General features: G+C 24.4%; 3 protein-coding genes and 1 long non-coding RNA gene across 5 annotated transcripts; 2 read left to right on the forward strand and 2 right to left on the reverse strand.

Annotated features, from left to right (window-relative positions):
- Window positions 1-539: 539 nt before the first annotated feature.
- LOC112594062 (short/branched chain specific acyl-CoA dehydrogenase, mitochondrial) lies at window positions 540-9,016 on the reverse strand. The gene is made up of 9 exons (XM_025338675.1): window positions 8,795-9,016; window positions 5,534-5,666; window positions 5,088-5,188; window positions 4,595-4,801; window positions 1,631-1,801; window positions 1,306-1,431; window positions 1,060-1,242; window positions 867-1,002; window positions 540-738 (listed from the first exon to the last, which is right to left on the reverse strand). The coding sequence occupies exons 1-9, from the start codon at window positions 8,825-8,827 to the stop codon at window positions 560-562; spliced, it is 1,269 nt and encodes a 422-aa protein (XP_025194460.1). The 5' UTR covers window positions 8,828-9,016; the 3' UTR covers window positions 540-559.
- Window positions 9,017-12,369: 3,353 nt separating this feature from the next.
- On the forward strand, window positions 12,370-15,471 carry LOC112594048 (zinc finger HIT domain-containing protein 2). Its single transcript, XM_025338650.1, has 7 exons — window positions 12,370-12,829; window positions 12,914-13,128; window positions 13,966-14,149; window positions 14,205-14,301; window positions 14,810-15,019; window positions 15,087-15,258; window positions 15,327-15,471. The coding sequence occupies exons 1-7, from the start codon at window positions 12,804-12,806 to the stop codon at window positions 15,467-15,469; spliced, it is 1,047 nt and encodes a 348-aa protein (XP_025194435.1). The 5' UTR covers window positions 12,370-12,803; the 3' UTR covers window positions 15,470-15,471.
- Window positions 15,472-15,789: 318 nt separating this feature from the next.
- On the reverse strand, window positions 15,790-17,844 carry LOC112594090. The gene is made up of 3 exons (XR_003114637.1): window positions 17,689-17,844; window positions 17,512-17,589; window positions 15,790-15,862 (listed from the first exon to the last, which is right to left on the reverse strand). It is a non-coding gene; the product is annotated as an uncharacterized LOC112594090 (long non-coding RNA).
- A 414-nt stretch (window positions 17,845-18,258) lies between these two features.
- LOC112594028 (heterogeneous nuclear ribonucleoprotein 87F-like) lies at window positions 18,259-24,073 on the forward strand. 2 transcript variants are annotated; one of them, XR_003114627.1, is made up of 11 exons: window positions 18,259-18,489; window positions 18,673-18,806; window positions 18,900-19,020; window positions 19,187-19,394; window positions 19,459-19,644; window positions 19,989-20,213; window positions 20,276-20,377; window positions 20,455-20,536; window positions 22,613-22,689; window positions 23,684-23,827; window positions 23,945-24,073. XR_003114627.1 is itself a non-coding variant. In XM_025338621.1 (9 exons), the coding sequence occupies exons 1-8, from the start codon at window positions 18,478-18,480 to the stop codon at window positions 20,514-20,516; spliced, it is 1,050 nt and encodes a 349-aa protein (XP_025194406.1). In that variant the 5' UTR covers window positions 18,260-18,477; the 3' UTR covers window positions 20,517-20,536; window positions 20,651-20,967. The 2 variants fall into 2 exon arrangements, 1 of the variants encoding a protein (XP_025194406.1); XM_025338621.1 differs by lacking the exons at window positions 22,613-22,689; window positions 23,684-23,827; window positions 23,945-24,073 and adding an exon at window positions 20,651-20,967 and having other exon boundaries at window positions 18,260-18,489.
- Window positions 24,074-24,349: the final 276 nt, after the last annotated feature.

The raw sequence follows: 24,349 nt of genomic DNA on the forward strand, positions 1-24,349 counted from the left end.
ATACCACAATTCCATATTTATTATCAATTACTACTTATTCACTAACTATAAATAATGTATTATTTCTACATAAATTTGATTTTACATTTTCTAATGATAAATGTCAATTTAAATTTTAATGATAAGATTAAACAAAAGATCAAATAATAGACCAAGGTTTTTACAATACCTATTATCTATGGCCAAGTGATGTAAAACTTTATTCTAATCTATCTATTAATTGTAATTAAATCTATACAATCAAATAAAGAAATTAAATATTTTATGAAAACATGATAAGAAGTAGCAACTGTTACACTACTTTTTTCATAAATGTTAAATTTGATACCAATTTAGATTTTTCACAATGTTTAATATGTTCAATTCAATTTTTCTGTATTAATCTTATTGTAAACAATTAAATTTTATACTAACTGTACTTTATAACTCTTTCAACTTTCTTAAATATTAAACTTATTTAAAAAAATATTAAACATATTTTACATATTTCAGTTATGATATTTTATTTTAATATAATATATAATAGTATATTAAGTATATAAAAAAAACTGAAAAATAATTATTGTTCATATTCTTTTTTAATAAACTTGGCAATAGTGCTTAGTTGCATGTTTGTTGTTCCTTCATAAATTGGCCCAACTTTACAATCTCTATAAAATTTTTCCTGTGGGAAATCTGTAGTAAAACCAACTCCACCCATCCAGTCAATGCATACTGATGTAACTTTACCGGCAACTTCTACAAAAATTATAACATGTATGGGTAAAAGATTAATTTTCTAAATTTTAATTGATTTAGTTTTATTGTTTACACATCAATTGTTTCTAAAAAAAAAGTAACATCAATTTTTTTCTTTAAAATTTTACCTGAAGCGTAATATTTAGCCATTGCTGCTTCTTTAATATAAGGTAAACCTGCTTCAACTAATCTTGCAGTATTGTACACCATTAGCCTAGCTGTTTCAACTTCAGTCACTGCTCTAGCAATTTGATGTTGCATAGACTAAAACATGATAAATTTATTTTACATAAATATACAAATAAATATACTTAAACTTACTTGGAAATCGAAAATTCTTGAACCAAATTGTTTTCTTTCCAATGTATATGGTATTGTGTGGTCCAAACATCCTTGTGCTATACCTACCATTTGCGCTCCTATTCCTATCCTTCCTTCATTAAGGTAAGTTATTGCAATTTTATAACCTTCACCAATTTCACCGACAATATTATCTTTATGTACCTATATAAATATAAATTCAATGTATAAACAGGTACCTAATTGTATTTAACTGTGTAATTATACTTTGACATTATCAAAATGGAGCACACATGTGCCAGATGCTCTCATGCCTAGCTTATCTTCTTTCTTAGCAACTGTAAATCCTTCTTGATCTCGTTCTACAATAAAGCATGTAACACCTTTATGACCCTAAAATATTATTAATAATTAATATAGTTTTAATAATTTTCAAATAGATACCTATACTAGTAAATTTTCCAATAGAAATTTAAAATAGGTACCTACTTTAAATAAGTAATACCTATACTGAAATAGTTAGCTAGGCACCCAATTTTAAAGATTATAATTACTATACAAATATTATTAACCATAAAGTAAAATGTTTAACCTTGGAAGGATCAGTGTTGGCAAAAACATAAAAAATGCCTGCTATATCAGAATTTGAAATCCACATCTTTGTTCCATTTATATAATAGTGGTCTCCATCTTTTTTTGCTGTGGTTTTTAAGGCAAATGCATCTGATCCTGATGAAGGCTCCGATAAACAAAAACTGCTTACCTAAAATGATTTAGTATTTTTATAAATGTTTTTGTTTTATTATTAAATATTTATTAATGAAGTGTATTTAAAAATTAAATATTTGTAGAATTTTTTATCAGGCAGCAAAAATAAATTAATACATTTTAATAATAAAATGACCTTGCAGTATTACCTACAAATTATAATGAAAATGAGACATTCATTATTTAGAACAATTTTACATATTTTAAAAACAAAATAAAATTATTCAATGATGCAATAACTTTTTTTTTTCATTTTCTGAAACAGAATAATTTTTGGAGTATAGGTACTTATAATATATTCACATTGTTATTAGGTACATAAAAATCGAATTTTTAACAAATGGATAATTAATAAATTACAATTATAAGTAATTTCAGTTCCTATTTATTTAAATAAACGGAATGGATAAGCCAATGGCACAGAAGTTAAAGGGTAGGTACCTAGGTTATTATATTATTATTTTACTTTTATACCCCGAAAAAGGTAATTGAACCACTACTATGTCTATGACTATAATAATAATATAATGCACAGTAAAAGACGCTTATTAGAAACACTTTGGGACCAAAGTAAATTGTGTCAATTAACCGATTGTTTCTAATAAGCGATTGAAAAAAAAAATGAATAATAGGTACGTGAAAAAAATATGTATGTATGTATGTACCTATATATATTCTATAATTTTATTTAAAAAAGTATGTACAAATGTATATATTTTACGATATTATTTAAAATATTTATCAATCGTAATTTGTTTTTTGCGTCGAGTAACTCCATGACCATATTTTCATACGAGTAATATTGCCCCTTTGGCTTTGTCACTTATTTTGAGTGCGTATGTGTGTTCAGGTAGAGCTCTAAAATAAAACCCAGTCTCGGCCGCATTTAAAATATCAGAAGGTGTGTATTGGGCTAGCAAATCGGTCTAATGAATTTCAAACCACGATTGGTCGCATGAAAATTGACTAAAATCTTAGCGTTTAGACATTTTTAGATTTTTAGAAAAAGAAAACACTAATAATCTTTACATACGCACGCTGAAGCTAAACTACCAACGGTACGATCGGTACGTACAGAAAGAACATTCTCGTGATAAATTACAGTAAAAATAAACGTAACGACAGCAAAGATAAGATTGAAGTACCACATTGGTTATCGCCGGATAATCGGTGTTTATGTCAACTAATCTTCTCCCAATTGTTTCAAATAACCGATGTGATGTTTCAATAATCCGATTTATTTTCAATATTCTAATTACATCCGATCCGTCCCGAGACATTTTGTTTCAATAACACGATTGTATCAATTATCCGTGTTTCTAATAAGCGGCTTCTACTGTTACTGTATATTATATTAAACTTGTTTCTAGAAATAATAAATTATAAATAATAATTTGTTTCAAAATTTTAGGTAATAAATACCAATTAGTTTAGTTTACCTATAGGCTACAATTAGCATATATTATGTAAAAATATGTGTTTGAAAATACGATGCGGCAATACCTATCATATACCTGCCTACCTACACGGCTACACAAATTATCTGTTAAGAATGTTAAGATCATAAGTAGTTTTTCTTACAATTGTTACAGCATTGATTTTTCTAATTATTCACATCTATTGTTTAATTTCAAATGATTTTAAATAAAAATAAAATTATTTGATGGTATTTTATTAATTATTTTTCTGTCCTCACTTTATGTCTAAATTCTATGATGTATTCCTGTCCCTATTCTCTAACAGTACTTGGTTACTTCCTACCTATTATATCGATAGATACCTAACTAATTAGACACAATGCAAAACTGCGAGTCGAAGACAAGTAGGTATAATATATGTTTTTTAATTTTAAGTTATTTTATTCTTTAGACACGGAGGATAAATGGTAATCACAATATAAGTGACTAAGTGAGATGGTCGAGATGAAAAAAATGAGTTGAATTAGGTTAAAAAAACTAACTATTCTTAGTAATAGTTTATTTGATAACAGTAGGTAGGTCAAAAATCATTATGATAATAGTTAATAATAAGTAATAACCTTAAGGTCAATATTATACCTTATACAGTTATACACCATTATAAATTATAACATTATTAAATAGTGCTCACTAGCTGTTCATTATTAAAACTAATAATCAACTGCTGTTGTAGTATTGAACTAATTATACACTTTACCTGATTTACAATGATTAAAATAATTTAAATTTTAAACCAATAATTACCAATTAGATTACTTTTAAGAATATCATAACAAAATCATCCTTTTAACTATTTTTATAGATGTGATAAGTGCAGTATAAACATAGGTACCTATTACCTAATGCTAGGGTGAGATACACGGTTTCTAGTTATTACTTATTTTTATGAGCTGAATTAAATATAATATGCCTAAATGGATATCATTGACTTTAATTTATGAGTTATAACAGATATTTCCAAAACTTATGTAATATGATGAAATGGGCTTGATAGGACTAAATGGTACCTATATTACTTACCACACACTAGTTATTACCTAGGTACTTATTCCTAGAACTTAAACGAAATATTGTTATAATTTACTAAAATATAATAATATGTACTTTTAGCCTATAGGTTGTAGCTATTAGTAATAATGACATAGGTAAATATTATTATACTATAGTATACCTATTATTTTGTCCTAGTCCTTTTTATTTCGTATATTTATTTATTTATTTTTTTTTGTTACATTAAACACTAAACCTACTAAATCAAATGATTCAGGTACTGAAGTCTAAAATATATTAATAGTAAACTAGATACTTACAGTGTTTTGTGCCAACCGAGGTAAATACTTCTCTTTTTGTTCTTTATTACCAACTTTTAATAAAAGATTATTTCCTAAGGTATTCTGTAGGTCAACTAATACTGAAACCGAGGGATCAACTTTGGCTATTTCTTCCACTGTTAAAGTGCTAGACATAAATGACGATCCAGATCCACCATACTCTTGATCTATTTCAATAGCCATGAACTGTAATATTTTATGGACAAATTAATTATGTATTAAATAAATACAGTGGCGTAGCCATGGGAAGAAGGCAGTAGGCTATGCCCCTCATCAGTCGTATCAGCATTTTTACATAATTATATTATTTTATAAGTATGGAAAATTCGTTGAATTTTAAGTTTGGCCCTAATCCCTATTTTTAAATCCTGGCTACGCCACTGAATAAAATAATTATAATACTCGAATATTAACTATTTAATCATTATGATCTGTATTATTTAGAAATATACTATAAGTAAGATATATTTACGCCATTTTCGAATAATTTTTTCACAAGTTCATCGTCAATTTTATGTTCTTTGTCCATTTTTTTTATTAATGGTGCAATTTGATCTTGAGAAAATTTTCTAACTGCAATTAAATAAAAACAATTTATGTATAGGTAAGTATCTAGTATTTGTATAAGTATACATGTCTATTCTAAATTCTAATTATTTAATTTTAGAAATATATTTTTAACTATATATTATAATATCGTATATATAATATGTATATGTATAAATATACTATATATTTCTATTGTCTATGTAGATACCTATATCTAAGTACAAATTGTATATTATATGTATAAGTATAATTTATGTAAACATAGATAGGTAGTATATTGATTGTAAATATGTCTAATGTAAAATGTTTATAAACCAGAAAATATAGTGAATTATAAGTAAGTACATAAGTATTGAAGTAAAAACATACCCGTTTCCTTAAAAAATTGTTCATCTTCGCTCAAAATAGATAACGGACTCGGAGCATTAGTATGATTTCTTCTCAATTTATAATTATTACTACGATTTGTAAAATTATTAAATCCATTCACGAACAAACTTGCCTAAAAAGTAAATATTTTTTATATTTTTATTCAAATAATAATAAAAATAATTATAACTCATTGTAAAAACATGTATGGTGTAATTTTTAAATTCATAAAAGAATATATAAAATAAGTTTTATATTATTTTTCTACAAAACCTATTAACTGATTTAGATTCTGAGCGGAGCGATGGTGTATATATTTTACAGCGATGAGTGTTTTCTTTCTGTCTGTCATTACCTTTTGAAGCAATAAAAATGTATCAATTTTCAATTTAAAGGGTGATTTTTGCTAAAAAAAATGGATCTATAGTTAACACTTTTGGAATAAAAATTACTTATATTCCAAGTAAGTACTTTTAAAAATAATCGTGATTCGTGATAAACAAAAACCTAAATAAAAGGAAAAACGAATATCCGTAGATACTTTTTGAAATTGACATTTTCTATTCATAAAATAATTTAAAAAATAATTCGATTCTTTTTTAGTTATACAGCTATATATAACTTATTTGACAGATATTTGAGTTGTGGTTTACTCCTCAAAGATGAAGTACATTTAAAATCTATCATACAGCAGAGTAGTTACCTACCTACTTCCTCCTTTTTTTATTTATGAGAGTTTGAGTATTAGATTATTTGACAAAAGTAAATCAAAATGAGAAAAATGTACTAATTATTTTGTAGTTAAAAGAGTAAATAGTATTTCATTAGTCTTCCAAAAACCTAAAAATGTCAAAAATAAGAATGCATATTTATTGATTTATTGGCTTTAATTATGTATAATATATTATTAGGTACAATATTATTAAAAAAATTAGTTCAATAATCTTCTATTTTGCTAATAAAAAAATAATTTACTGATGAACGTATGAAAAAATTTAAATAGATTATAAAATTTCCTTAAAAAATCTAGAGGATAACTTGGTGTCTCAAATACATTATATTATTATCTCCGTTAAAAATCGTTTTTTGTTTTTATCGTTGACCTAAGATTTAATTCATATTAATTACAATTTATAACAGTGCACTATACTCAATAAATACGTAAATTTGATGAACATATATATAATTTCTAACCTTCCTAGGAAGCGCTGAAGCGTTTCCAATCTTAATTTAAGCATCACAAAGTTCCTTTATCTTTATAATTTCAAACATCAATAATTTACTTAGTTTTAACTAATTTATTTATTCTCTAACCATCATAATATATCGTAATATGTTTAAAATTAAACTCCTAAAGGATCTTTAAAGAGTATAAAGTTATATGTTGGTACAATTATACGTTTGATAAATGTTGTATTTATTTATTTATAATAAATATTATAAAATGACACATTTTTATATATGTTGTTATTATAAGTGTTTGATTATATTTCATAGTACATTGTACTGTTTGTAATGTTTGTACTATGTACATTGTACATTTATAAATTTTAGGTTAAAATATAAATTTTAATCTAAATAATCAGTCTGTTATTTATAGAGTATAATCTTTTCATTGGTTCTAATTACCTGATACTTTTCTTATCACATGCATAATATTATTTATACAAATACCTACAATTTATTCTAATCTAAGTTTTGCAGTCGTTTGCGTTGGCGGTATAACTTATTTACTTAATTTTTGTAGTCTACATTTATTCGTGTATAACTTATTATTTCATACTTACAATTTCGTGATCAATCATAAGCATACTTTACACTATACATTTACAGAGTGTCAGAATATCTTTATACATAGATAATGTATACATAACAATGATAATAGTTATAACAGTATTATAATATTTATAATGGAGAAGCCCTAAGTGAAAATTAAGTTTTAAATTAATGAGAGGAAGGGTAATATTATTTTTTTAAGTAAAATATGAGGCCCAGCACGATTTTTTTGTTTAAATTATTTTAACAAACTGTACATATTTTTAAAATTTATAAACGGTTAATACAAACAATAGTTTTGAAGTCTGTTATTATAAAAACACTAACTAGACAACATTATTACAAATTGTTTATTTTTCTACATTCATTTACGTACTTAACTGATTTACTATATTATTTCTATTTTAAAAATCTCATCAATTATTTATATTTTGTAAGTACCAAAATCCTAACATAGACGTACATATATAGCATTTTTTGCGATCATTATTAGTATAAATAGTTAGTAAGGCAGTGGACTTACTATGTTAAATAGCTTTATAACTGCATTCAAATCTCAAAAAAACAGTATATATTACACTGTAAGTATAACTAAAATTCATAGTTTAAAAATATAAAAATCTATCAATCGTAAAATATTTTGAATTAAAAATTATGTTGGTTAAGGAGTTTTGATGTGCGTAAAAAACGTATACCTATTTATAAAATTAATTAAACAAATTTTAATAGGCAGAAATTATTAAAAATATAGAAAAAAATAATAAAAAGATAAAAATTAAAAATGTTCTCAAAAGAAATTTTAAATTTAAAATGCCAAAAAATAAAAGTTTCGAACTTGAATTCTTTAATATAAATTCAAACTTTGTGTTAAAGAAGCTATGTTTTACATATTTTATAGATTTCGGTAAGCTTAAAATAATGGTTTTTTCTACAAACTCGTGGTTCTAATAATAATAATTTACCTATCCATAAAATATATGTAAATCTTAAAAAATAATAATTATTATTTCATTATTAAATTAAAGATACATAAATATTTTTCTATAAATTATTTTAAAATATAATTCTTTAATTTTTTTGGGGTCAAGCTCCCCCTAAATCATCTTCGAATTAGGGTTTTCAATTTGTTCCCGTACTAGAGTTATATACCAAATTATTATTATGAATGAAGCATAAATTTAAGGTTGAAGTGATAAAGTATCAACGATATGAATTATTTTGCATTCAATTTAATTAATTTAATGGAATATAAGCAAAACATTATTTATTATAATATATTTGTAACGAAAAATTTCATTTTTTTTTTATATTTAATAAATACATACATAACAATAGTATAATATGCATTATTTTTCTAATAAATAATCTTAAAAGCAATTAATAATTTATAATTAATGTGTTTTTAATTTCTTTATTTAAAGGTTGTGTTTATTACTTATTCAATATTTATAAAGTAGGATATTATTTAATTTAATACATACATACCTTTAATTGACTTCTAAGTATTATTGATCTCATATTGTTTTTTTTTTAAAAAAAAAAAAAAAACAAAAATTAATTAAATTTTAATTTAATAATATTAAAAATAAATGTACTAAAATTAAGTTTATACACGTATGTCTAACACGTCTGACGTCAATAAACTCTATAGGTAGTTCTGTTCAGTACTTCAGACGTTGAATACTTGTACGGTGTCGAGTGTACTACACTACCATAATATGTTACAACTATACCTACTGTACCAACAAATACTTTGATTGGACGTGCTCTAAAGATGTTTATAATTCAGTAATCTTTTATGAGATACCGGTTTTAAAGTATGTACAACACACAATAATATTATAATATGTTATATTATGTTGTAATTGTATACTATATTGTGATAATATTATAGATACTTACTTATAATACACGTTAATCATAAAAATATAGAAATTATTGTGGAGCGTATAATATTATTGAATTAAAATAATTTTATTGTTACATAAGAAATGTAAACTAAATCTAAAAAAAAGTATACCTATGTCATAATAATTGGACAGTTTTTTTTTATTTATTTATTTATCACTAAGATTTCAACATACGTTATAATACTTAGACAATCAAAATACTAAGCACAAATATTTAAGTTCCTTATTTTATTAAAAAAAAAAAAATCGTAACGAATAAGTTATATTATTTGTGTTATAACTTCCAATCAAATTATATTGACGTTATATAATCATGCTTATCTCGTATAGTTAACACTATGTTACAACTAAATATTTATTTAGTGTTAATATTAATAATTTGTACTTATTAAATTTAAATATTTATAATTATTTATATTTATATATTAAATTATTTATTGTCTAATTCAAAGAAACATAGGTGCTTCAGGATATTTCTAATATTTTTACTTGGTTCATTAGTTGTAACCTAGGCAAGCTGGCTTCTGAATTTTTACGCCTGAAGTATGTTTTGTTTTTCAAGAATAGAATTCGAGCCAAACGTAGATCATTCCTGTGTATTCTCACCAAATATTTTGGCAGTGTAAGTAGTGTAATGAATAATGTCTACTGATCGACAATGGTTATCAACGTTTTACGCTATAAATTATATCAATGAAATTCCACGTGGTCGATGATTTTTATATTAATCAATTCTAAATTAATATATTTCATATACTATAAAATTATTAAAATGTTTATATTGCTTTATTAAATTTACATTTAAATATTATATTATTATTATTTATTATTATTGCTGGTAGACGTACTAGCCAACATACCGATACCATGTAATATAGTTATTATGATGTATGTGCTACCTTTTATAAAGGTATAACTACAGGTTACCGAGTATTATACACTACTCAGAGTATTACCTAAATTTTCTTTTTTTTTTTTAATATATACAATCAATAACATATAACATCAATAATTATAAAATACTTAAATTAAAAATTTAATTTTTAAAATGTGTATTATAACTTGGAATAAAACTTATTAAATAGGTAGGTGCTATATTATATATTATAGTCTAAATGAGAGATTCTCAAAGTGGTCTATATTAACCCCCGGGTAGTTTTGATCTACAATAAGGGGTCCACAAAAAAAAAAAAATCTAAGTAAAAAACGTGTGTTTTTACGAAAAACACGTATGTGACAATGCAAACGACAATAATTTAATATCAAAATATCAGACTCACCATTCCCATTAAAATTATAATTTATTTTAATTTGCATTTTTTGTCATTTAAGCAATTGAAAAATTAAATAAATATTGTTATTATTATAAAATATTCACTCCATAGAAAACCTTGTTCACGTGAGAAGCTCTGTGTATAAGCTATATTAAAACACCATTAGCCATTAGATACATGGTACATTGGTACATTAATTCGTAAAAATTCAATACCAGGTTTCTACGAAAATTTAAAAAATTGGGACGTGGTATACGAAGAAAAAACTTTGAGAACCTCTGGTTTACATAAACATGTTTATGCTTAGTTAATTATATCCGTCAGTTTTTTACGTTACACCGTCATGGTGTATAATCATAGTTTAAATATTGAACTATTGATCGCTTGCCGTTCAAATACGTCACTATATATTTTATACTAAAAGGACAAAACTAATGAATAAAGTCCAGGTGAAGAAATTATAGAGAGTGATTTTGCAGTAAAGACAAATTACACTTGTTTAGTAATAATTTAAAATCTTGCAGTAAATAAAATTGTCTAACAAATGTTTTAACTAAAATTTAACCAAATAATACGCTGTATAGGCTTATATGAGTCGCTATAAATGACTCTTATGCGATCGTCGGTTCAATCTACGAATCGGTCTATAGTTTATAACTAAATGGCTATACCTATATTGTGTGTAAACTTTATATTTTTGTTGTATATATACCCCGAGACCCGAGTCTATGAAGAATATATAGTAGTAAAATTATTAGTAATAAGCAGTGGTGCAACTAGTTTAATTGTTTTGGGGGGACTGAAGTCCCACATTTTTTGTGACTGACACAGAATAAAATGATGGTAACTTTATAACACAGTGTTGCTACTAACCAATAAAAAAAAAAAATCCAAGACGTATTTTTTAATAAAAAAATCAGTATTTATTTTTCATGAACAAAAAAATTTTAAAAGTGCTAAACATTTTTGGGGGGCTAAGTTCCCCCAAGCCCTCCCTATTTGCGCCACTGGCAATAAGCTAGTCCTTAAAGTGTAATAGTATAGATTCTATAACACAATACTATGAACTACACGACTACCTCTCGGTTAGGTCGCTACAGATTATTTTGGTGGAGTAAATATTAAATATTTCAAGTGAAAATCTACAAGGGTTCATAGGCCATAAGGATACTATTTATTTTGATACTTGGGAATTTTTTTTATGATGACCTACACATCAAACCCGGCCAAAGGGAATCGAGGTCATCGGATTTGCAGGTGATATTGTGTCGTTATGGTACTTAGTCGAAACTATAAATTCAAAAATATTTTTATTGATTACAATTGTTTTTCGCAGTGTCTAAATTTGTCTAACATGTGCTCTTTTCAAGAAACTCTCACAATATTCAATCAACATTCGCCACTACATTTAAAACTATCGCTTCCAATAAGTATGTTAGATAGAATTCGGAATTAAATAATATATCGGTTAGACATGGTGAGTGTTATATTTGTGGGGAACATATTGACAACTTAAGACAACGTGAAGAACAAGACAAGTATACAGTATAATCATTGATATTTGATTTCGAATTTACGATACACATAGTGACAGTGTAGAGAAGATACCTTTTCTCCATCGTGACGATACAATATATTATTATATTCAAATTAAATAATTTTGGCGGCAATTCGTATTTTTTTTTTTTTTTAGATCATTTGATTTATACAATATAATAATCAAAATTAAAAAAAATTGTAATTATGTTTCATATTTCTAGTCTTTAATCCTTAGGGCTTAGATCATATAATACTGTATACAATATCAATTTTCGTGATCAAAGTCTTTACCCATTTAAATAGATAAGAATAGTATCACTTTTATATTCTATCTCAAACTCTAACTTTCTAAGATATCATTGGTTGGGATCACGATTTAAAATAATACGGTCTATGGATTGTTTCATGGTTGATAAGAATGATGTGAAAATACTGAAAATTATAAAACGAAAAGAGCCGGGAGACGGGAACCTATTATTATTATTTATTAAATATTAATATTATTATGCTGAATAATTTACACTTTGTGCTGTGGAATTGTTGAATGTTGAATTGTATTTCTACTATATATATTATATACTTATTTTTTTCAATTTTTATTGATATCTGACGCATTTATACAGCATTCAATTATTGCATACTTATATATTTAATTCATCATAAGTCGTGATGTTATTGTCGTATTAATTATATATAATTTTGTTAACCCATTTCATTTTTAAAATTTCATATTTGTTTTTATGATCAACCAGTAATTTTCACGTATTGAATATGAATACCGATACTATTTGTAAATTGTAAGTAAAAATCTTCAGTGAACCTACTATTAATATTTTATTACTTAATTAAATGTTTGTATCACTAATATGTATTTTCTTCAGTTGTGATGAGAATCAAAGCAGATATGTTTGTCCAAAATGTGGAGCACCTTATTGTTCCTTAATATGTTATAAATCTCCGATTCATCTGGAGTGTTCAGAACAATTTTACAAAGAATGTATTCAAGAAGAATTAGATGTTCAAGATTCAGATGATGTAAGCAAGAAAGAAATGATGGATATTCTTAAAAGAGTATATGGAGAAAATGAAGATTCTGGTAAATGTTTCTTAATGTTTTAACTTTAATATTTCAAAAACTGGCTAAAATAAAGAATACCCCAAGCTTTAAAAAATGTACTCCAAGTTTAATAATATATATCAATAACATAAATCATATAAGATTTATTTTTTATACTTATATAGATTGTAATTTGTTGCACTATTTTAACATGGTAAATGTAATTTATTATATTACTGAATATTTTAACTAAAAGTATAAATAAATAATAATGCTACCTATAAATTATGTTGTAAATATTGAATTTAAACCATATACTTTATAATTTAATTTAGACTATTAAATATTTCCATTAGTACTCAGTAAGTATCAAAATTTCAACCTTTGTTTAAAAAAAAAAAATAATTTTTTAAAAATCCATTCTTTTATGATTTTAATTTACATATTATATTATAATTATTTCTCAGTTGGTATCAAGCATAGTTTATTGACTAGATTTTCCAATTACATATTCATTAAAAACTTTAAATAATTGATTTTTTTTTTTTTTTGTAATCAAATGATTTTTAGTATTATCTTTAACAAATGATATTTATTAGAATATTATTTAAAAATAGATATGTTTAGAGCTGAGTATGTTACTACATTTAATTTTAGACTCCTGCTAAAACTTTTTTCATAGCGATGATTAATATTAGATTATTTTTGGATTATAAATAAATTATTATTTATTCTTTTATTTTATATTGAAATTTACCAAAAATATAGGACATTACAGTATAATATATAGGATATGACTTTTACAAATCAAAAAAATGATAAACTTGTTATTAATTATTATTTATTATAATTTAAATGTAAACCTACTTAATGTAGAAAGTGATTCGGATGATGAAGAATTCTTAGATATCAACGAAAGATTAAATGGAATTGATCTAAATGATGCTGAGAAAGTTTGGAGTTCTTTAACTGACTCAGAAAAAGCAGAATTTGAACACCTTGTTAAGTCTGGTGATATCTCGAAAATTCTACCTCAGTTTACTCCTTGGTGGTGTTTACCGTAAGTGAACTTATACAATTTTCAATATATTTTCTAAAATCAATTATTATATTAGGATTGAAAAACAAATAGTAACAGAAGTTGACGAGAATATAAATGATAGTGAGTTTCCACATTTAATAACCAACATCCCAAAATTTTCTTTACTTTCAGTAAGTACTTATTTTATGTACAAATAAATAAAACAAGTTTGAGAATATTTTTTTTTAAAACTACTTTTATATATATTTAAATATATAATAAATTAGTGTATTGTTTTTATAAAACATTTAATTAAAAATATTCAATCTGTAAGGATATTAAGTCAGATATTAAAATTATCATATATTAATGATGTGTTTATTGTTTTTTTTCTCTGCGTAGTTTTTATTTAGAACTAACAAAAAATATCTTTATTTTTTAATATAAAGTAATAAATTATTAGTGATAAAGTAGCTACAAAATATTCCTTAGTTTCTATTTGTTAATCATTTCTAAATAAATAAAAGTAAACATTGTAGATAATTGGAAAAAATATATATAATTTTAATAAAAACTGTATATATTTAATTAAATTATTATTACCAGTTAAAATATACTCAAATATTTTAGTTATAAATACATATTGAATAAATATCAATATTTAGTATTCTTGTAATGTAATTAAGATGTCTTATTTAGAAAAAAGCACCATCAGACTGCATTAAATGGAATTTAGTGAACATGATAACTTCATATGTGTTTTTGATACGATATTATAATGGTAAACATAAATCGTATTTAACAGAATTTATCAATGGACTTTATAATTTGTCAAAAAATTTATCTTTTAATCAAAATTTTGAATCATATGACTTAGCGGTAAAATCTGTTGAGCTTTGTATTCAAGAGGTAATAAATAAAGTTCATTAATTAATATTGAGTTGACTATTAAGTTTTATATTATTTTGGTTTTCAGCATGAAATGTTTAAAGGTTTTCAAGATGGTTTTAATCTTATAAATAATGATTTGGAAACAATATTTAGTAATGGTTTGGATTCAAACTGCAATCATAATATTAAAATAGCTTTATCTGATATACATAATTTACTGACAATGTATAAAAATGACCAAAAAAATGCTTCATTGAGTATGTTGAAAAATAATTTAGGTAGCTAAATTATATTTTTGTTCTAATTAAAATAATTTTGCTTTCAGAAAAAACAGAACAAGGAGAATTTAATAAAAAATTTCCTGATGCTAAAGCCACTTATTCTATTTTCGTAGACGTTAAGAAAGTACGTTTATTATTGAAAAAGATTGAATATTTTTTAGCATGGGTAGATGAAAGTAAATTATAAGAATAAGTAATAAGTTATTTTTTTTATATATATAATTCATTGATGTAAGTTAAATTTATTTAATACAATGGGAAACATTGTTAATTTAATAGAAAAACACTTTTAAAAATATTTTGTTTATTGACAAAAGTACAATATTGATTTAATATTCTATGGATAAATTTGTTTATTGTTCATTCGGTTTTAAATATACTTTTATACAATAATATTTTAAGATAAGTAAAATTTTTATTTTATGTATTCTTATAATAACATTAAATTAAATGTTTTGTATCACTATATTTTGTAAGATAAATGAATTCATTATATTTGTAATGGAGTTATATTTGTCAGTATAAACATTGTATCTATAATCTGCTTACCTGTTTAAACAAATGTAAGGTAATTTAATACCTGCAAAATAAACATGTAACATAATATTTTAAAACTTTATTCCGCATTTAATTTTTATTATTTAACATTTGCAAATTCTTAAATTTCTTATAGTAAAATAAATGCAAATTTTTACTAACAATAAGTTAATATAACTATACATCTCCAAAAACATAATATGGATAATAATAGCTTATTTACTTTTATACAGAGTATTACAATTTTGAGAAATACAAATTATTTTGTGGTAAAAAATACATACAAGTTTATTCTCATAGCTAAGATTTATAAATTTAACACAAGGTCTTTATAAATTTGTTTACAAAAATTTAAAAAAAAAATGACTGCTTAATTCTTTATATTTTTAAGTGTTTATTTACAGTTAAAATTTGAACAAAATTTTTTATCATGTATTAAATAACAATTTCTTTGAAACAATTTTAATTTTTTTTTGTTATTCAAAAATAAATAGCATAGGAACTAGAATGTAGATACCTTTTTGACTAAATTTGTATACATATATTTTCCATAGATAATATAATATTTAAGATATTTTGAGTTATTTATCAAAATTTAGAATTTAAAATTTTTTTTTTGAAATTTAGATAAAAATGCTTTCAATATCTCCAAAAAACTTTGAAAATTGTATGCAAAATCTCAATTAAGTTTTTCATATAGCTATTTAAAAAATGTAAAAATACGTGAATACAATTTTTTTTATAAGCATTTGATCTTCAAATTTTAACAAAATTTACCAAAATCAGGTTTATTTTAAAATTATTTTGTAGGTACTAAAAAAATGTATAAAATATTCAATTTGTACTACGAAGACTTAAAAATTTAATGATATAAATACTTCATGATGGAATCAAAATATAAAAAATGTATTGGTAAACATAGGTTAAATTTTTTTTTTTATAAAAATGAAGTTTAAATGCACCCACTACAAGCTATGCTTTTGGGGAGGTGTCATAAATTGTTTTAGTATTATTATCTTTGTGTAAAATATTTATTTTTGACAATAAACTTATATTATTAAATTTAGACGAAATGTTAACGATTTTGTTTTAATTCAAAAATATTATTTATGTCTATATTATTCTTTACAAATTACAATAGGTACCTATTAAATAATATTTTTTGTAATTTTTTTTTTTTATTTATTTAAGAAAAACCATAATGAATTACATAGAATACAAAAATATTAAGTTAGTTTACATGATTATCTATATCTTTTAAGCTGTAGCTTGTGTTAGATATAGAGAGTAATATATTAATAATAATTAAGAAGACAATATAATAAATCTACATATATATAAAAGTAACTAAGCACAAAGTTAAATAAATTAAGAGTTAGAAATAAATATATAAATAAACAATATTAAGAATAATTTTAAACTTTTTACACTTCAAACAAATTAAAGTAATCAAACAAAAAATGTATTCACTTCGTTCATAAAAGGTCTATTATTGACTCGTAAGTTAAATGATTATTGTTAAAAATAATTAATCAATTTATTACAATATATAGGTATATTATAATCATTAACAATATAATATAAATAATACTTTTTTTTTTTTTATTTTACGACACAAAAGTATTATAGATGCTTTTAAATTAATATTTGCTGTATCTTTATATCATATAATATAATATCTATAATACCTACATCATTAATATATCTGATATCATTGGATGACAGACGACCGCCTTCGCTCAGAATTATTTTTCGTGTGCAATGGTATATCTTTGAATCCAAAAAAAAAAAAACATTAAATAATTATTTAAAATGACATACTCAACGCTTATTTATAGAATAACAGTATGCTACTGTGCTAGTACTTACCCAACTTCCAATTACACCAACACTGATTATTTTGAAAAGTTCTAGGAATTTAATAAAGTTGAAGATTTATTAGAACGAATCATTTTTACTATCCAGCTCCACTCTAAAAGGCTGTGATCAATTCAAAAATTAAACACAATATATAACTGTAGAATGAATTCCTACACAATTTCTTATTATTAACGTCTATTCCATCACTCAACTCGGAATAAAAAAAAAAACAAGAATAAATATTTACTTTTTTGATAACATTTTAACAGGTATTAATAATTAACTATGTATTTTACTGGACAGGCATTAAACAGAATCTACCCACACTTAATGTCCACTGGCCTTTACTTATTTTCGATTCCATTTGGACATAAAAAAACCTTAAAAACCTTGAAAAATGCTCTACATGGCTGTGTCATATAGTATTTGCTGCAGATAGAATTATTATAATGGTAATTGTTAATTATATTTCCCGCCATTCACAAAAATAAAGTCTGTGTTCTAAAATTAAGTTGTTCACACTGTAATAAGCGTCCGCGTCATACAACATCAACTGTCCACCATTTTGGTGTACCGCACACAGACGCCTATGTTACGACTACGAGTTATTGACTCGTTTACTGCACTAGATTACTGTAATACTGTTTGTCGTGTGTTTGACTTAACATTTTTGTTTGTGAATTTCAGTCTCAATAATTTAAATTATTTAACGTTTGATTAAGATTTGTTGACTATATTATCGTTTTATTCACATCACATTTCCTAATTTTGTTTGTATCACGAGCTTCCTCATCAAACATGGGATCTGACGTAAGTAAAGTTAACCTACCTTGCTCGAATTTAGAACTTTAATTATAATATTACCTTATTGGAGTCAATAACTATAATTATTGAACTAATTTTATACACACACTTATCTATCTAACAAATTGACCACGGCTTACTTGAAGTATTTCTATATCAACGATTACCTAAGTGTTTTTTTAATTGTAGGAACCAGAACAATACAGAAAATTATTCATCGGTGGTTTAAACTACACTACAACTAATGATTCACTTAAAGAATTTTTTGAGCAATGGGGAGAAATTGTTGATGTTGTTGTCATGAAAGACCCTCAAACCAAAAGGTAAAAAATCTTTAAGTTTTGTAGTGTTAAATATTATAACTAGTAATTAGTCATTTTTAATTTGTATAACGTGTTTTTATCTTTAATGTTTAGATCTCGAGGATTTGGATTTATTACTTATTCTCAATCGTCTATGGTTGATCAAGCCATGTCAAATAGACCTCATAAAATAGATGGTCGTGAAGTAGAAACCAAGCGAGCTGTTCCTCGTGACGTATGAAATTTACTTCTAATATTTTTAATCTTATATATTTTTACGTAAAATTAAAAAAAAATTATATGTTTATATTAGATATTAAATTAACTTTTTTGAAGTATAATAAAATTACTTATTTTAACTAATCAAATAAGAGTAAAAATATAATATTTTTTGATCTTAGGATATTGATAAACCAGACATAGCAGCTACTGTAAAAAAAATGTTTGTTTCTGGTATAAAAGAACAATCAGAAAATGATCTTCATGAATATTTCGGAAAATTTGGCAATATCACTAATGTAACTATAGTAACTGATAAAGATTCTGGTCAAAGAAAGGGATTTGGATTTATTGAGTATGATGATACCGATTCAGTTGATAAAGCTGTTTGTAAGTAACATTAATGTACATTATTCTTACTGTTAAAATTAAACATATGTTTGTTTAAATCTAGTGATCAAAAGTCACCAAGTTGCTGGAGGAAAATTGGATGTGAAGAAAGCCATCAGTCGTAGTGATGGTGGTGGTGGTGGCCGTGGTGGAAGAGGCGGTCGTGGTGGTGGTGGAGGAGGCGGTGGTAATAGAAGCAGCTGGGGTGGAAATCATCCACGAAATGACCAATGGGGAGGACACCATAACAGTAATTATAAATCTTTACATATTAATTTACAATTATATTTGTATACATTCAATTTTTAATAATTGTAGTATTCATAAATTTGATATATACAAAACTTTTAACTAAAAAAATTAAGAAAATATTTTATTGATACTTAAATTTATCTAAGCTCTTAGTTTTAATTAGTTCTGACTAAAATTCTAAATAAAATCCCATTTTATTAAATTATTAAAAGATGATTTTTTTTTTTAATGTAAGTGAAACATGTTTATATTAATGACTTAACTAAACACACCTATTTGGTTTCTTTGTTATTCATATAACTGAAATTTATCATGTGTTATATACTTTTTTATGTTTTTTAGGATCCAATGGTGGCGGCGGAGGATATGGAAATTCTGGAATGGGAGGAGGATATGGCTCTGGCGGTGGTGGTGGTGGATATGGAGGTAGTGCAGGTGGTTACAACTCAAATTCTGGTGGAGCTTGGCAAGGTGGTGGCGGTGCTCCTCAAAGTTGGGGTAACAATAATCCAGCATGGGGCAACCAAGGAGGAGGTGGCGATAGTTGGGGAGGTTCACAACAACCTAGTAAGTTCTATACATTTATTTTCTTTTTATTAATTTTTGTTTTATTTCAATATATGTTTTAGGTAACAACTGGGGTCCAAATCAAAGTTATGGTGGTGGTGGTGGCCCAATGAGGTCAAATTATACCTCTAATAATCGTGCTACACCTTATGGAAACCCAGGTAGTTGTATTTATTAAATTCGTGATTATTCATTAAATATTTAATTACAAACATTAATTGTGCAACTTTTCTTTATTTAGGAGCTGGTAATGTAAATGCTGGTAATGCTGGTTACGGTCAAAATCCTGGTCGGCGGTACTAATGCATAACTTTCATCTAAAGGTATACAAAGTTCAAACTTTATTATCAAAAATTGCACCCCAATTTATTTTATGATATTCGTATATTTTTAGGATTTTAATTTAAAATGGTTTTTTATTTTTTGAAAATTGTTAGGCAGGATCCGAGGAGGCAGTCTGTTAGGCAGTATAAACAAAAATAGGAACTCGTACCGGTTATTTCTATGTATTATTTTAAACCGTTCATGAGTTGGGTAATAATGACACAAGAGCCAGTCATTTGAAATACATTCTCATCCTCGTCTACTGCACATTCAGTTTATTAAATTTATCTAATAAGTACAATAATGACGTGTTTTGTATTGGTAATATACTTTTTATATTTCTCAACTATATCTTTTCTTTTGTATTTTTTAATTGAAGCTTACCTAAGTATTTGACATATTTTCAACGATTTTGTAAAAGTGAATTGTGTTTTCACAATTTTTTTATTACGACCGTAAATTAGGATATAGGTTACTTAATATTATAAATAATTTCATAACTGTTAGTCTTAATAAGTATGTAGAATATTCAGAATGATTTGGTTTTTAACAGTCTTTTGATTCGTACAAATTAAAAGGTTATTAGTATTTTTACTTATAGTTAATTATTTTAAATGAACTTATACAATAGCATTGTTATATTTTTTCTTACAATAAAGATAACAATCTTAATAACAATGAATTCTACAAATATTTATTTATAAAATTATATTATTTATCTGGGCATTTGTAAATGTATTGCATTAAATTTTAATTATTTCAGTTAATGTGTATTTGGTTGTTTAAGTTTATTTAGTTATTCTGTTGTGTGCTATAAATACACAATTGAGAATATATCATATACCTTGAAATTATTTACAACTCCTATATTCCAGTAATTTAGTTTTTTAATGTAAAAAAAAAATATTTATCTTGAATCAAATTATATAGATAGCAATATTATATCTGTCTCTATAGGTAAGGTATGACTTTTAAATATCTATTAGTTAGTAAATTATAATGTATACATCATTTGTATGTGTGTATGTTCATTTAACATAATATATTATAAACTAATATATTGTATACATTTTCTTCTGGTATCCATTTTTTTTTTAAATAATGGCTTGATATTTTATCATTTAAGTTAAAATATTGGTATCTAGTAGGCACAACAAAAGAAAATTAAAAATAGTGTTCAAAGACAATTAATAAAAAAATAACATAAAATATCAAGCAATTTAAGTTACATAGTTTTAAGATCTTACATACTAAATAAAATTTTATAAATACCCCTAAAGTTTGTTGATATGTAAATTTTATAATTCTGTATATTGAGTATTGTGAGATTTTTTTTTTTTATCAGTTAAGAACACGAAGAAGAATTATTTTTAAGTTTTTGTTCTATTCTACTATAAATTTTTATAACATTACTTCCAAAACTAAATGTTTTTTCCTGTTTAATTTTTTTTTTTTCTGGAAAATGTTAGTTAAATTTAGTTAGTAATCTCTTAACCAAATCTACTTATAATTCACTGGTAAGCATTTAAATTTGAATATAATTAATGCAATCTATTGGTTTAAATTGTTAACATATTTTATGTGCAAGTAATTGAAAAACAACAAAATTGAATTTTAATTAGGTTTATTAGAAATGATCCATAGGAATGTTAGCCTGTTAGGGCTTAAGCTGTCAACAAATGTGTTTAAAGCTTTCGTCAATCTACATAGGTGATTCAATTTAGGGCAGCAAACCTCGATTGTCAATCGTAGGTAGGTCATCCAAATAAAGGTAAACTGTTTATTTTCCTGTAGGGTTTGTTAATAAACGCTAATGTTTTCATACCCAAATTGGATTCATATTTAGCAACAAATTTTGGCATTATTTTGAATTTTCTTGTACATACAAATCTTTTAATGATTCATGAACCTAGGTAGAGTTATTCATAAATATAAAGTTTATGTGAAAAAATCTAATTCTAATAATGACTTAAAACCAAAATTTGTTGTATATTAGGGGATCTAAGGATATAATTTTTTAATTGAGTATTCTATTTTTTGTTCATGTTTAAATGTATTTCTTTTATTTTTATTAGGATGGAAGATGACTGTCAACTGATGTACATTCACCATGAATTAATATTTATGATATGGATCCTGTCACTGAAAGAAAGTAAGGATTAGGTTTGTTTTTCATTTTAGTACATCAAATTTAAAAGTACTAGATAAATAAATGATGGCAACTAAAATTTGACAAGAATTTATTTATATTTAATAACTTAATACACTCGGCCTTTTGTTATTTTTATATTCATATCTATACATATAAATTCCTAATACCTTACTCATTGATTGCTGTATCTTGAACACCTGTGAACTTGAAATTTGGAATAGTGGTTCCTCTAATTACTTTCACCATACTATAAGAAAATATTTTTAAAAATGTTATATTTAAGTGGACTAATTAATAATTTCAATTATTTTAAATTAAAACTTATTGTGTGGCATGGCGGGAGGTTTTAGCTACTGCTTAAACTGGGTTTTTATCTATATCAATACCAGCCGTACGGTATGTAGATATGAATTGTTCCAAGAAATTTAGTTAATTCAGCTAATTTGTAAAATAAAATGACATTTGATTTTTCTGGATCTAAATATGTTCATACACTAACAATTAACATGTATGTAAATTATTGTAATTCCCTTTCCCTATATATATTGTTTAATTAATATGTGACCTTTGAACATTTAGTTGTTCTCGTTAGATTGAACTAATATCTTAATTTTTTTTTACCAACTAACAATTGATGTAATTGAAGCAATAATCCATTAAAAATTATTTGAAATATTTACAGTTACTTATTACTTAACCAATTAAATTTGAATATTCAAGAAATTTCTATACTTTGTTTAAAATAAGAGTGCATCACTCCTACGCTTACAGACTGAGTTACTATATGTTGTTAACCTTAACCCAGAGATGATAGCTTTATACTCATCTCTTTGGGCTATTAGTTATCAATGTCAATTTTACGTTTATTCATTCTTGTTTTAATGTATAACTAAAAAAAAAAAATGGATGTCATCTCCTGTTAAAACTAATTCAACATTTTATGGTATCAATTTTTTTAAATTGAATTTAAGTTATGTTAATATATATTTTTCAGATTTATTAAGTATATACCATACACAAACAGGAAAATCAGTTGATCCGCTGAAATAAATTTTGATAACACAAAAAAATATAAATGTTTACAGTACTGGAAAAGATCTTGTCACAGAGCTGTATTGGCAATTATGCATAGAGCAAGGTAAAATCTCATTTTAAGATTCTATAACTATATCAAATTAATATTAAAAAAATATTTAATTTGTACAATTTAACAGAAAAATTAACAATTACTTAAATATTAATGTCTGGTTTACAGTTCAGACACTTTAAAATATTTTTCAGGCTGGCGGTGTTCGAAAATTACTACGAAATGGAGATAACATTTTTATAAAGCGTAGAATTTAACTTGTATTTAATTATGAAAAATATAATCTTTTTTAATATACTTAGTTTCTACTTTATTATTCCTATTTATATATTATATTGTCAATGTTGTTAAATATTTATCTATAGTTAATTGTATAGCATATTTTTCAAGTTATTTCATGTTTCTATTATGAATGAAACAATTTAAAAATATTTGGAATCAATTTATAAGTACTCTTCAGATAAATAGCAGTATGAAATACAAATTTAATTCATTTTGAATACCATTTTATTAGATAAAACTGAAAATAAAAATAAATTGTAATATAAATGAAAAAAGAAACTTAAATTAATA

Source organism: Melanaphis sacchari, unplaced genomic scaffold (genome assembly GCF_002803265.2).
Source record: "Melanaphis sacchari strain LSU unplaced genomic scaffold, SCAv2.0 Contig21_pilon_pilon, whole genome shotgun sequence".
NCBI lineage: Eukaryota > Metazoa > Arthropoda > Insecta > Hemiptera > Aphididae > Melanaphis > Melanaphis sacchari.

Bases quoted from the DNA above. Each gene is read 5' to 3' on its own strand.
- LOC112594062 (XM_025338675.1), bottom strand. From the start codon at position 8,827: ATGAGATCAATAATACTTAGAAGTCAATTAAAG. The intron at 1,432-1,630 runs GTTAAACATTTT...ATAATATTTTAG, and splicing joins CCAACACTGATCCTTCCAAG to GGTCATAAAGGTGTTACATG. The intron at 1,003-1,059 runs GTAAGTTTAAGT...ATCATGTTTTAG, and splicing joins CAAGAATTTTCGATTTCCAA to TCTATGCAACATCAAATTGC.
- LOC112594048 (XM_025338650.1), top strand. From the start codon at position 12,804: ATGAATACCGATACTATTTGTAAATT. The intron at 12,830-12,913 runs GTAAGTAAAAAT...TATTTTCTTCAG, and splicing joins ACCGATACTATTTGTAAATT to TTGTGATGAGAATCAAAGCA. The intron at 13,129-13,965 runs GTAAATGTTTCT...TACTTAATGTAG, and splicing joins TGGAGAAAATGAAGATTCTG to AAAGTGATTCGGATGATGAA.
- LOC112594028 (XM_025338621.1), top strand. The intron at 19,395-19,458 runs GTAAGTAACATT...GTTTAAATCTAG, and splicing joins TTCAGTTGATAAAGCTGTTT to TGATCAAAAGTCACCAAGTT. The intron at 19,645-19,988 runs GTAATTATAAAT...TATGTTTTTTAG, and splicing joins ATGGGGAGGACACCATAACA to GATCCAATGGTGGCGGCGGA.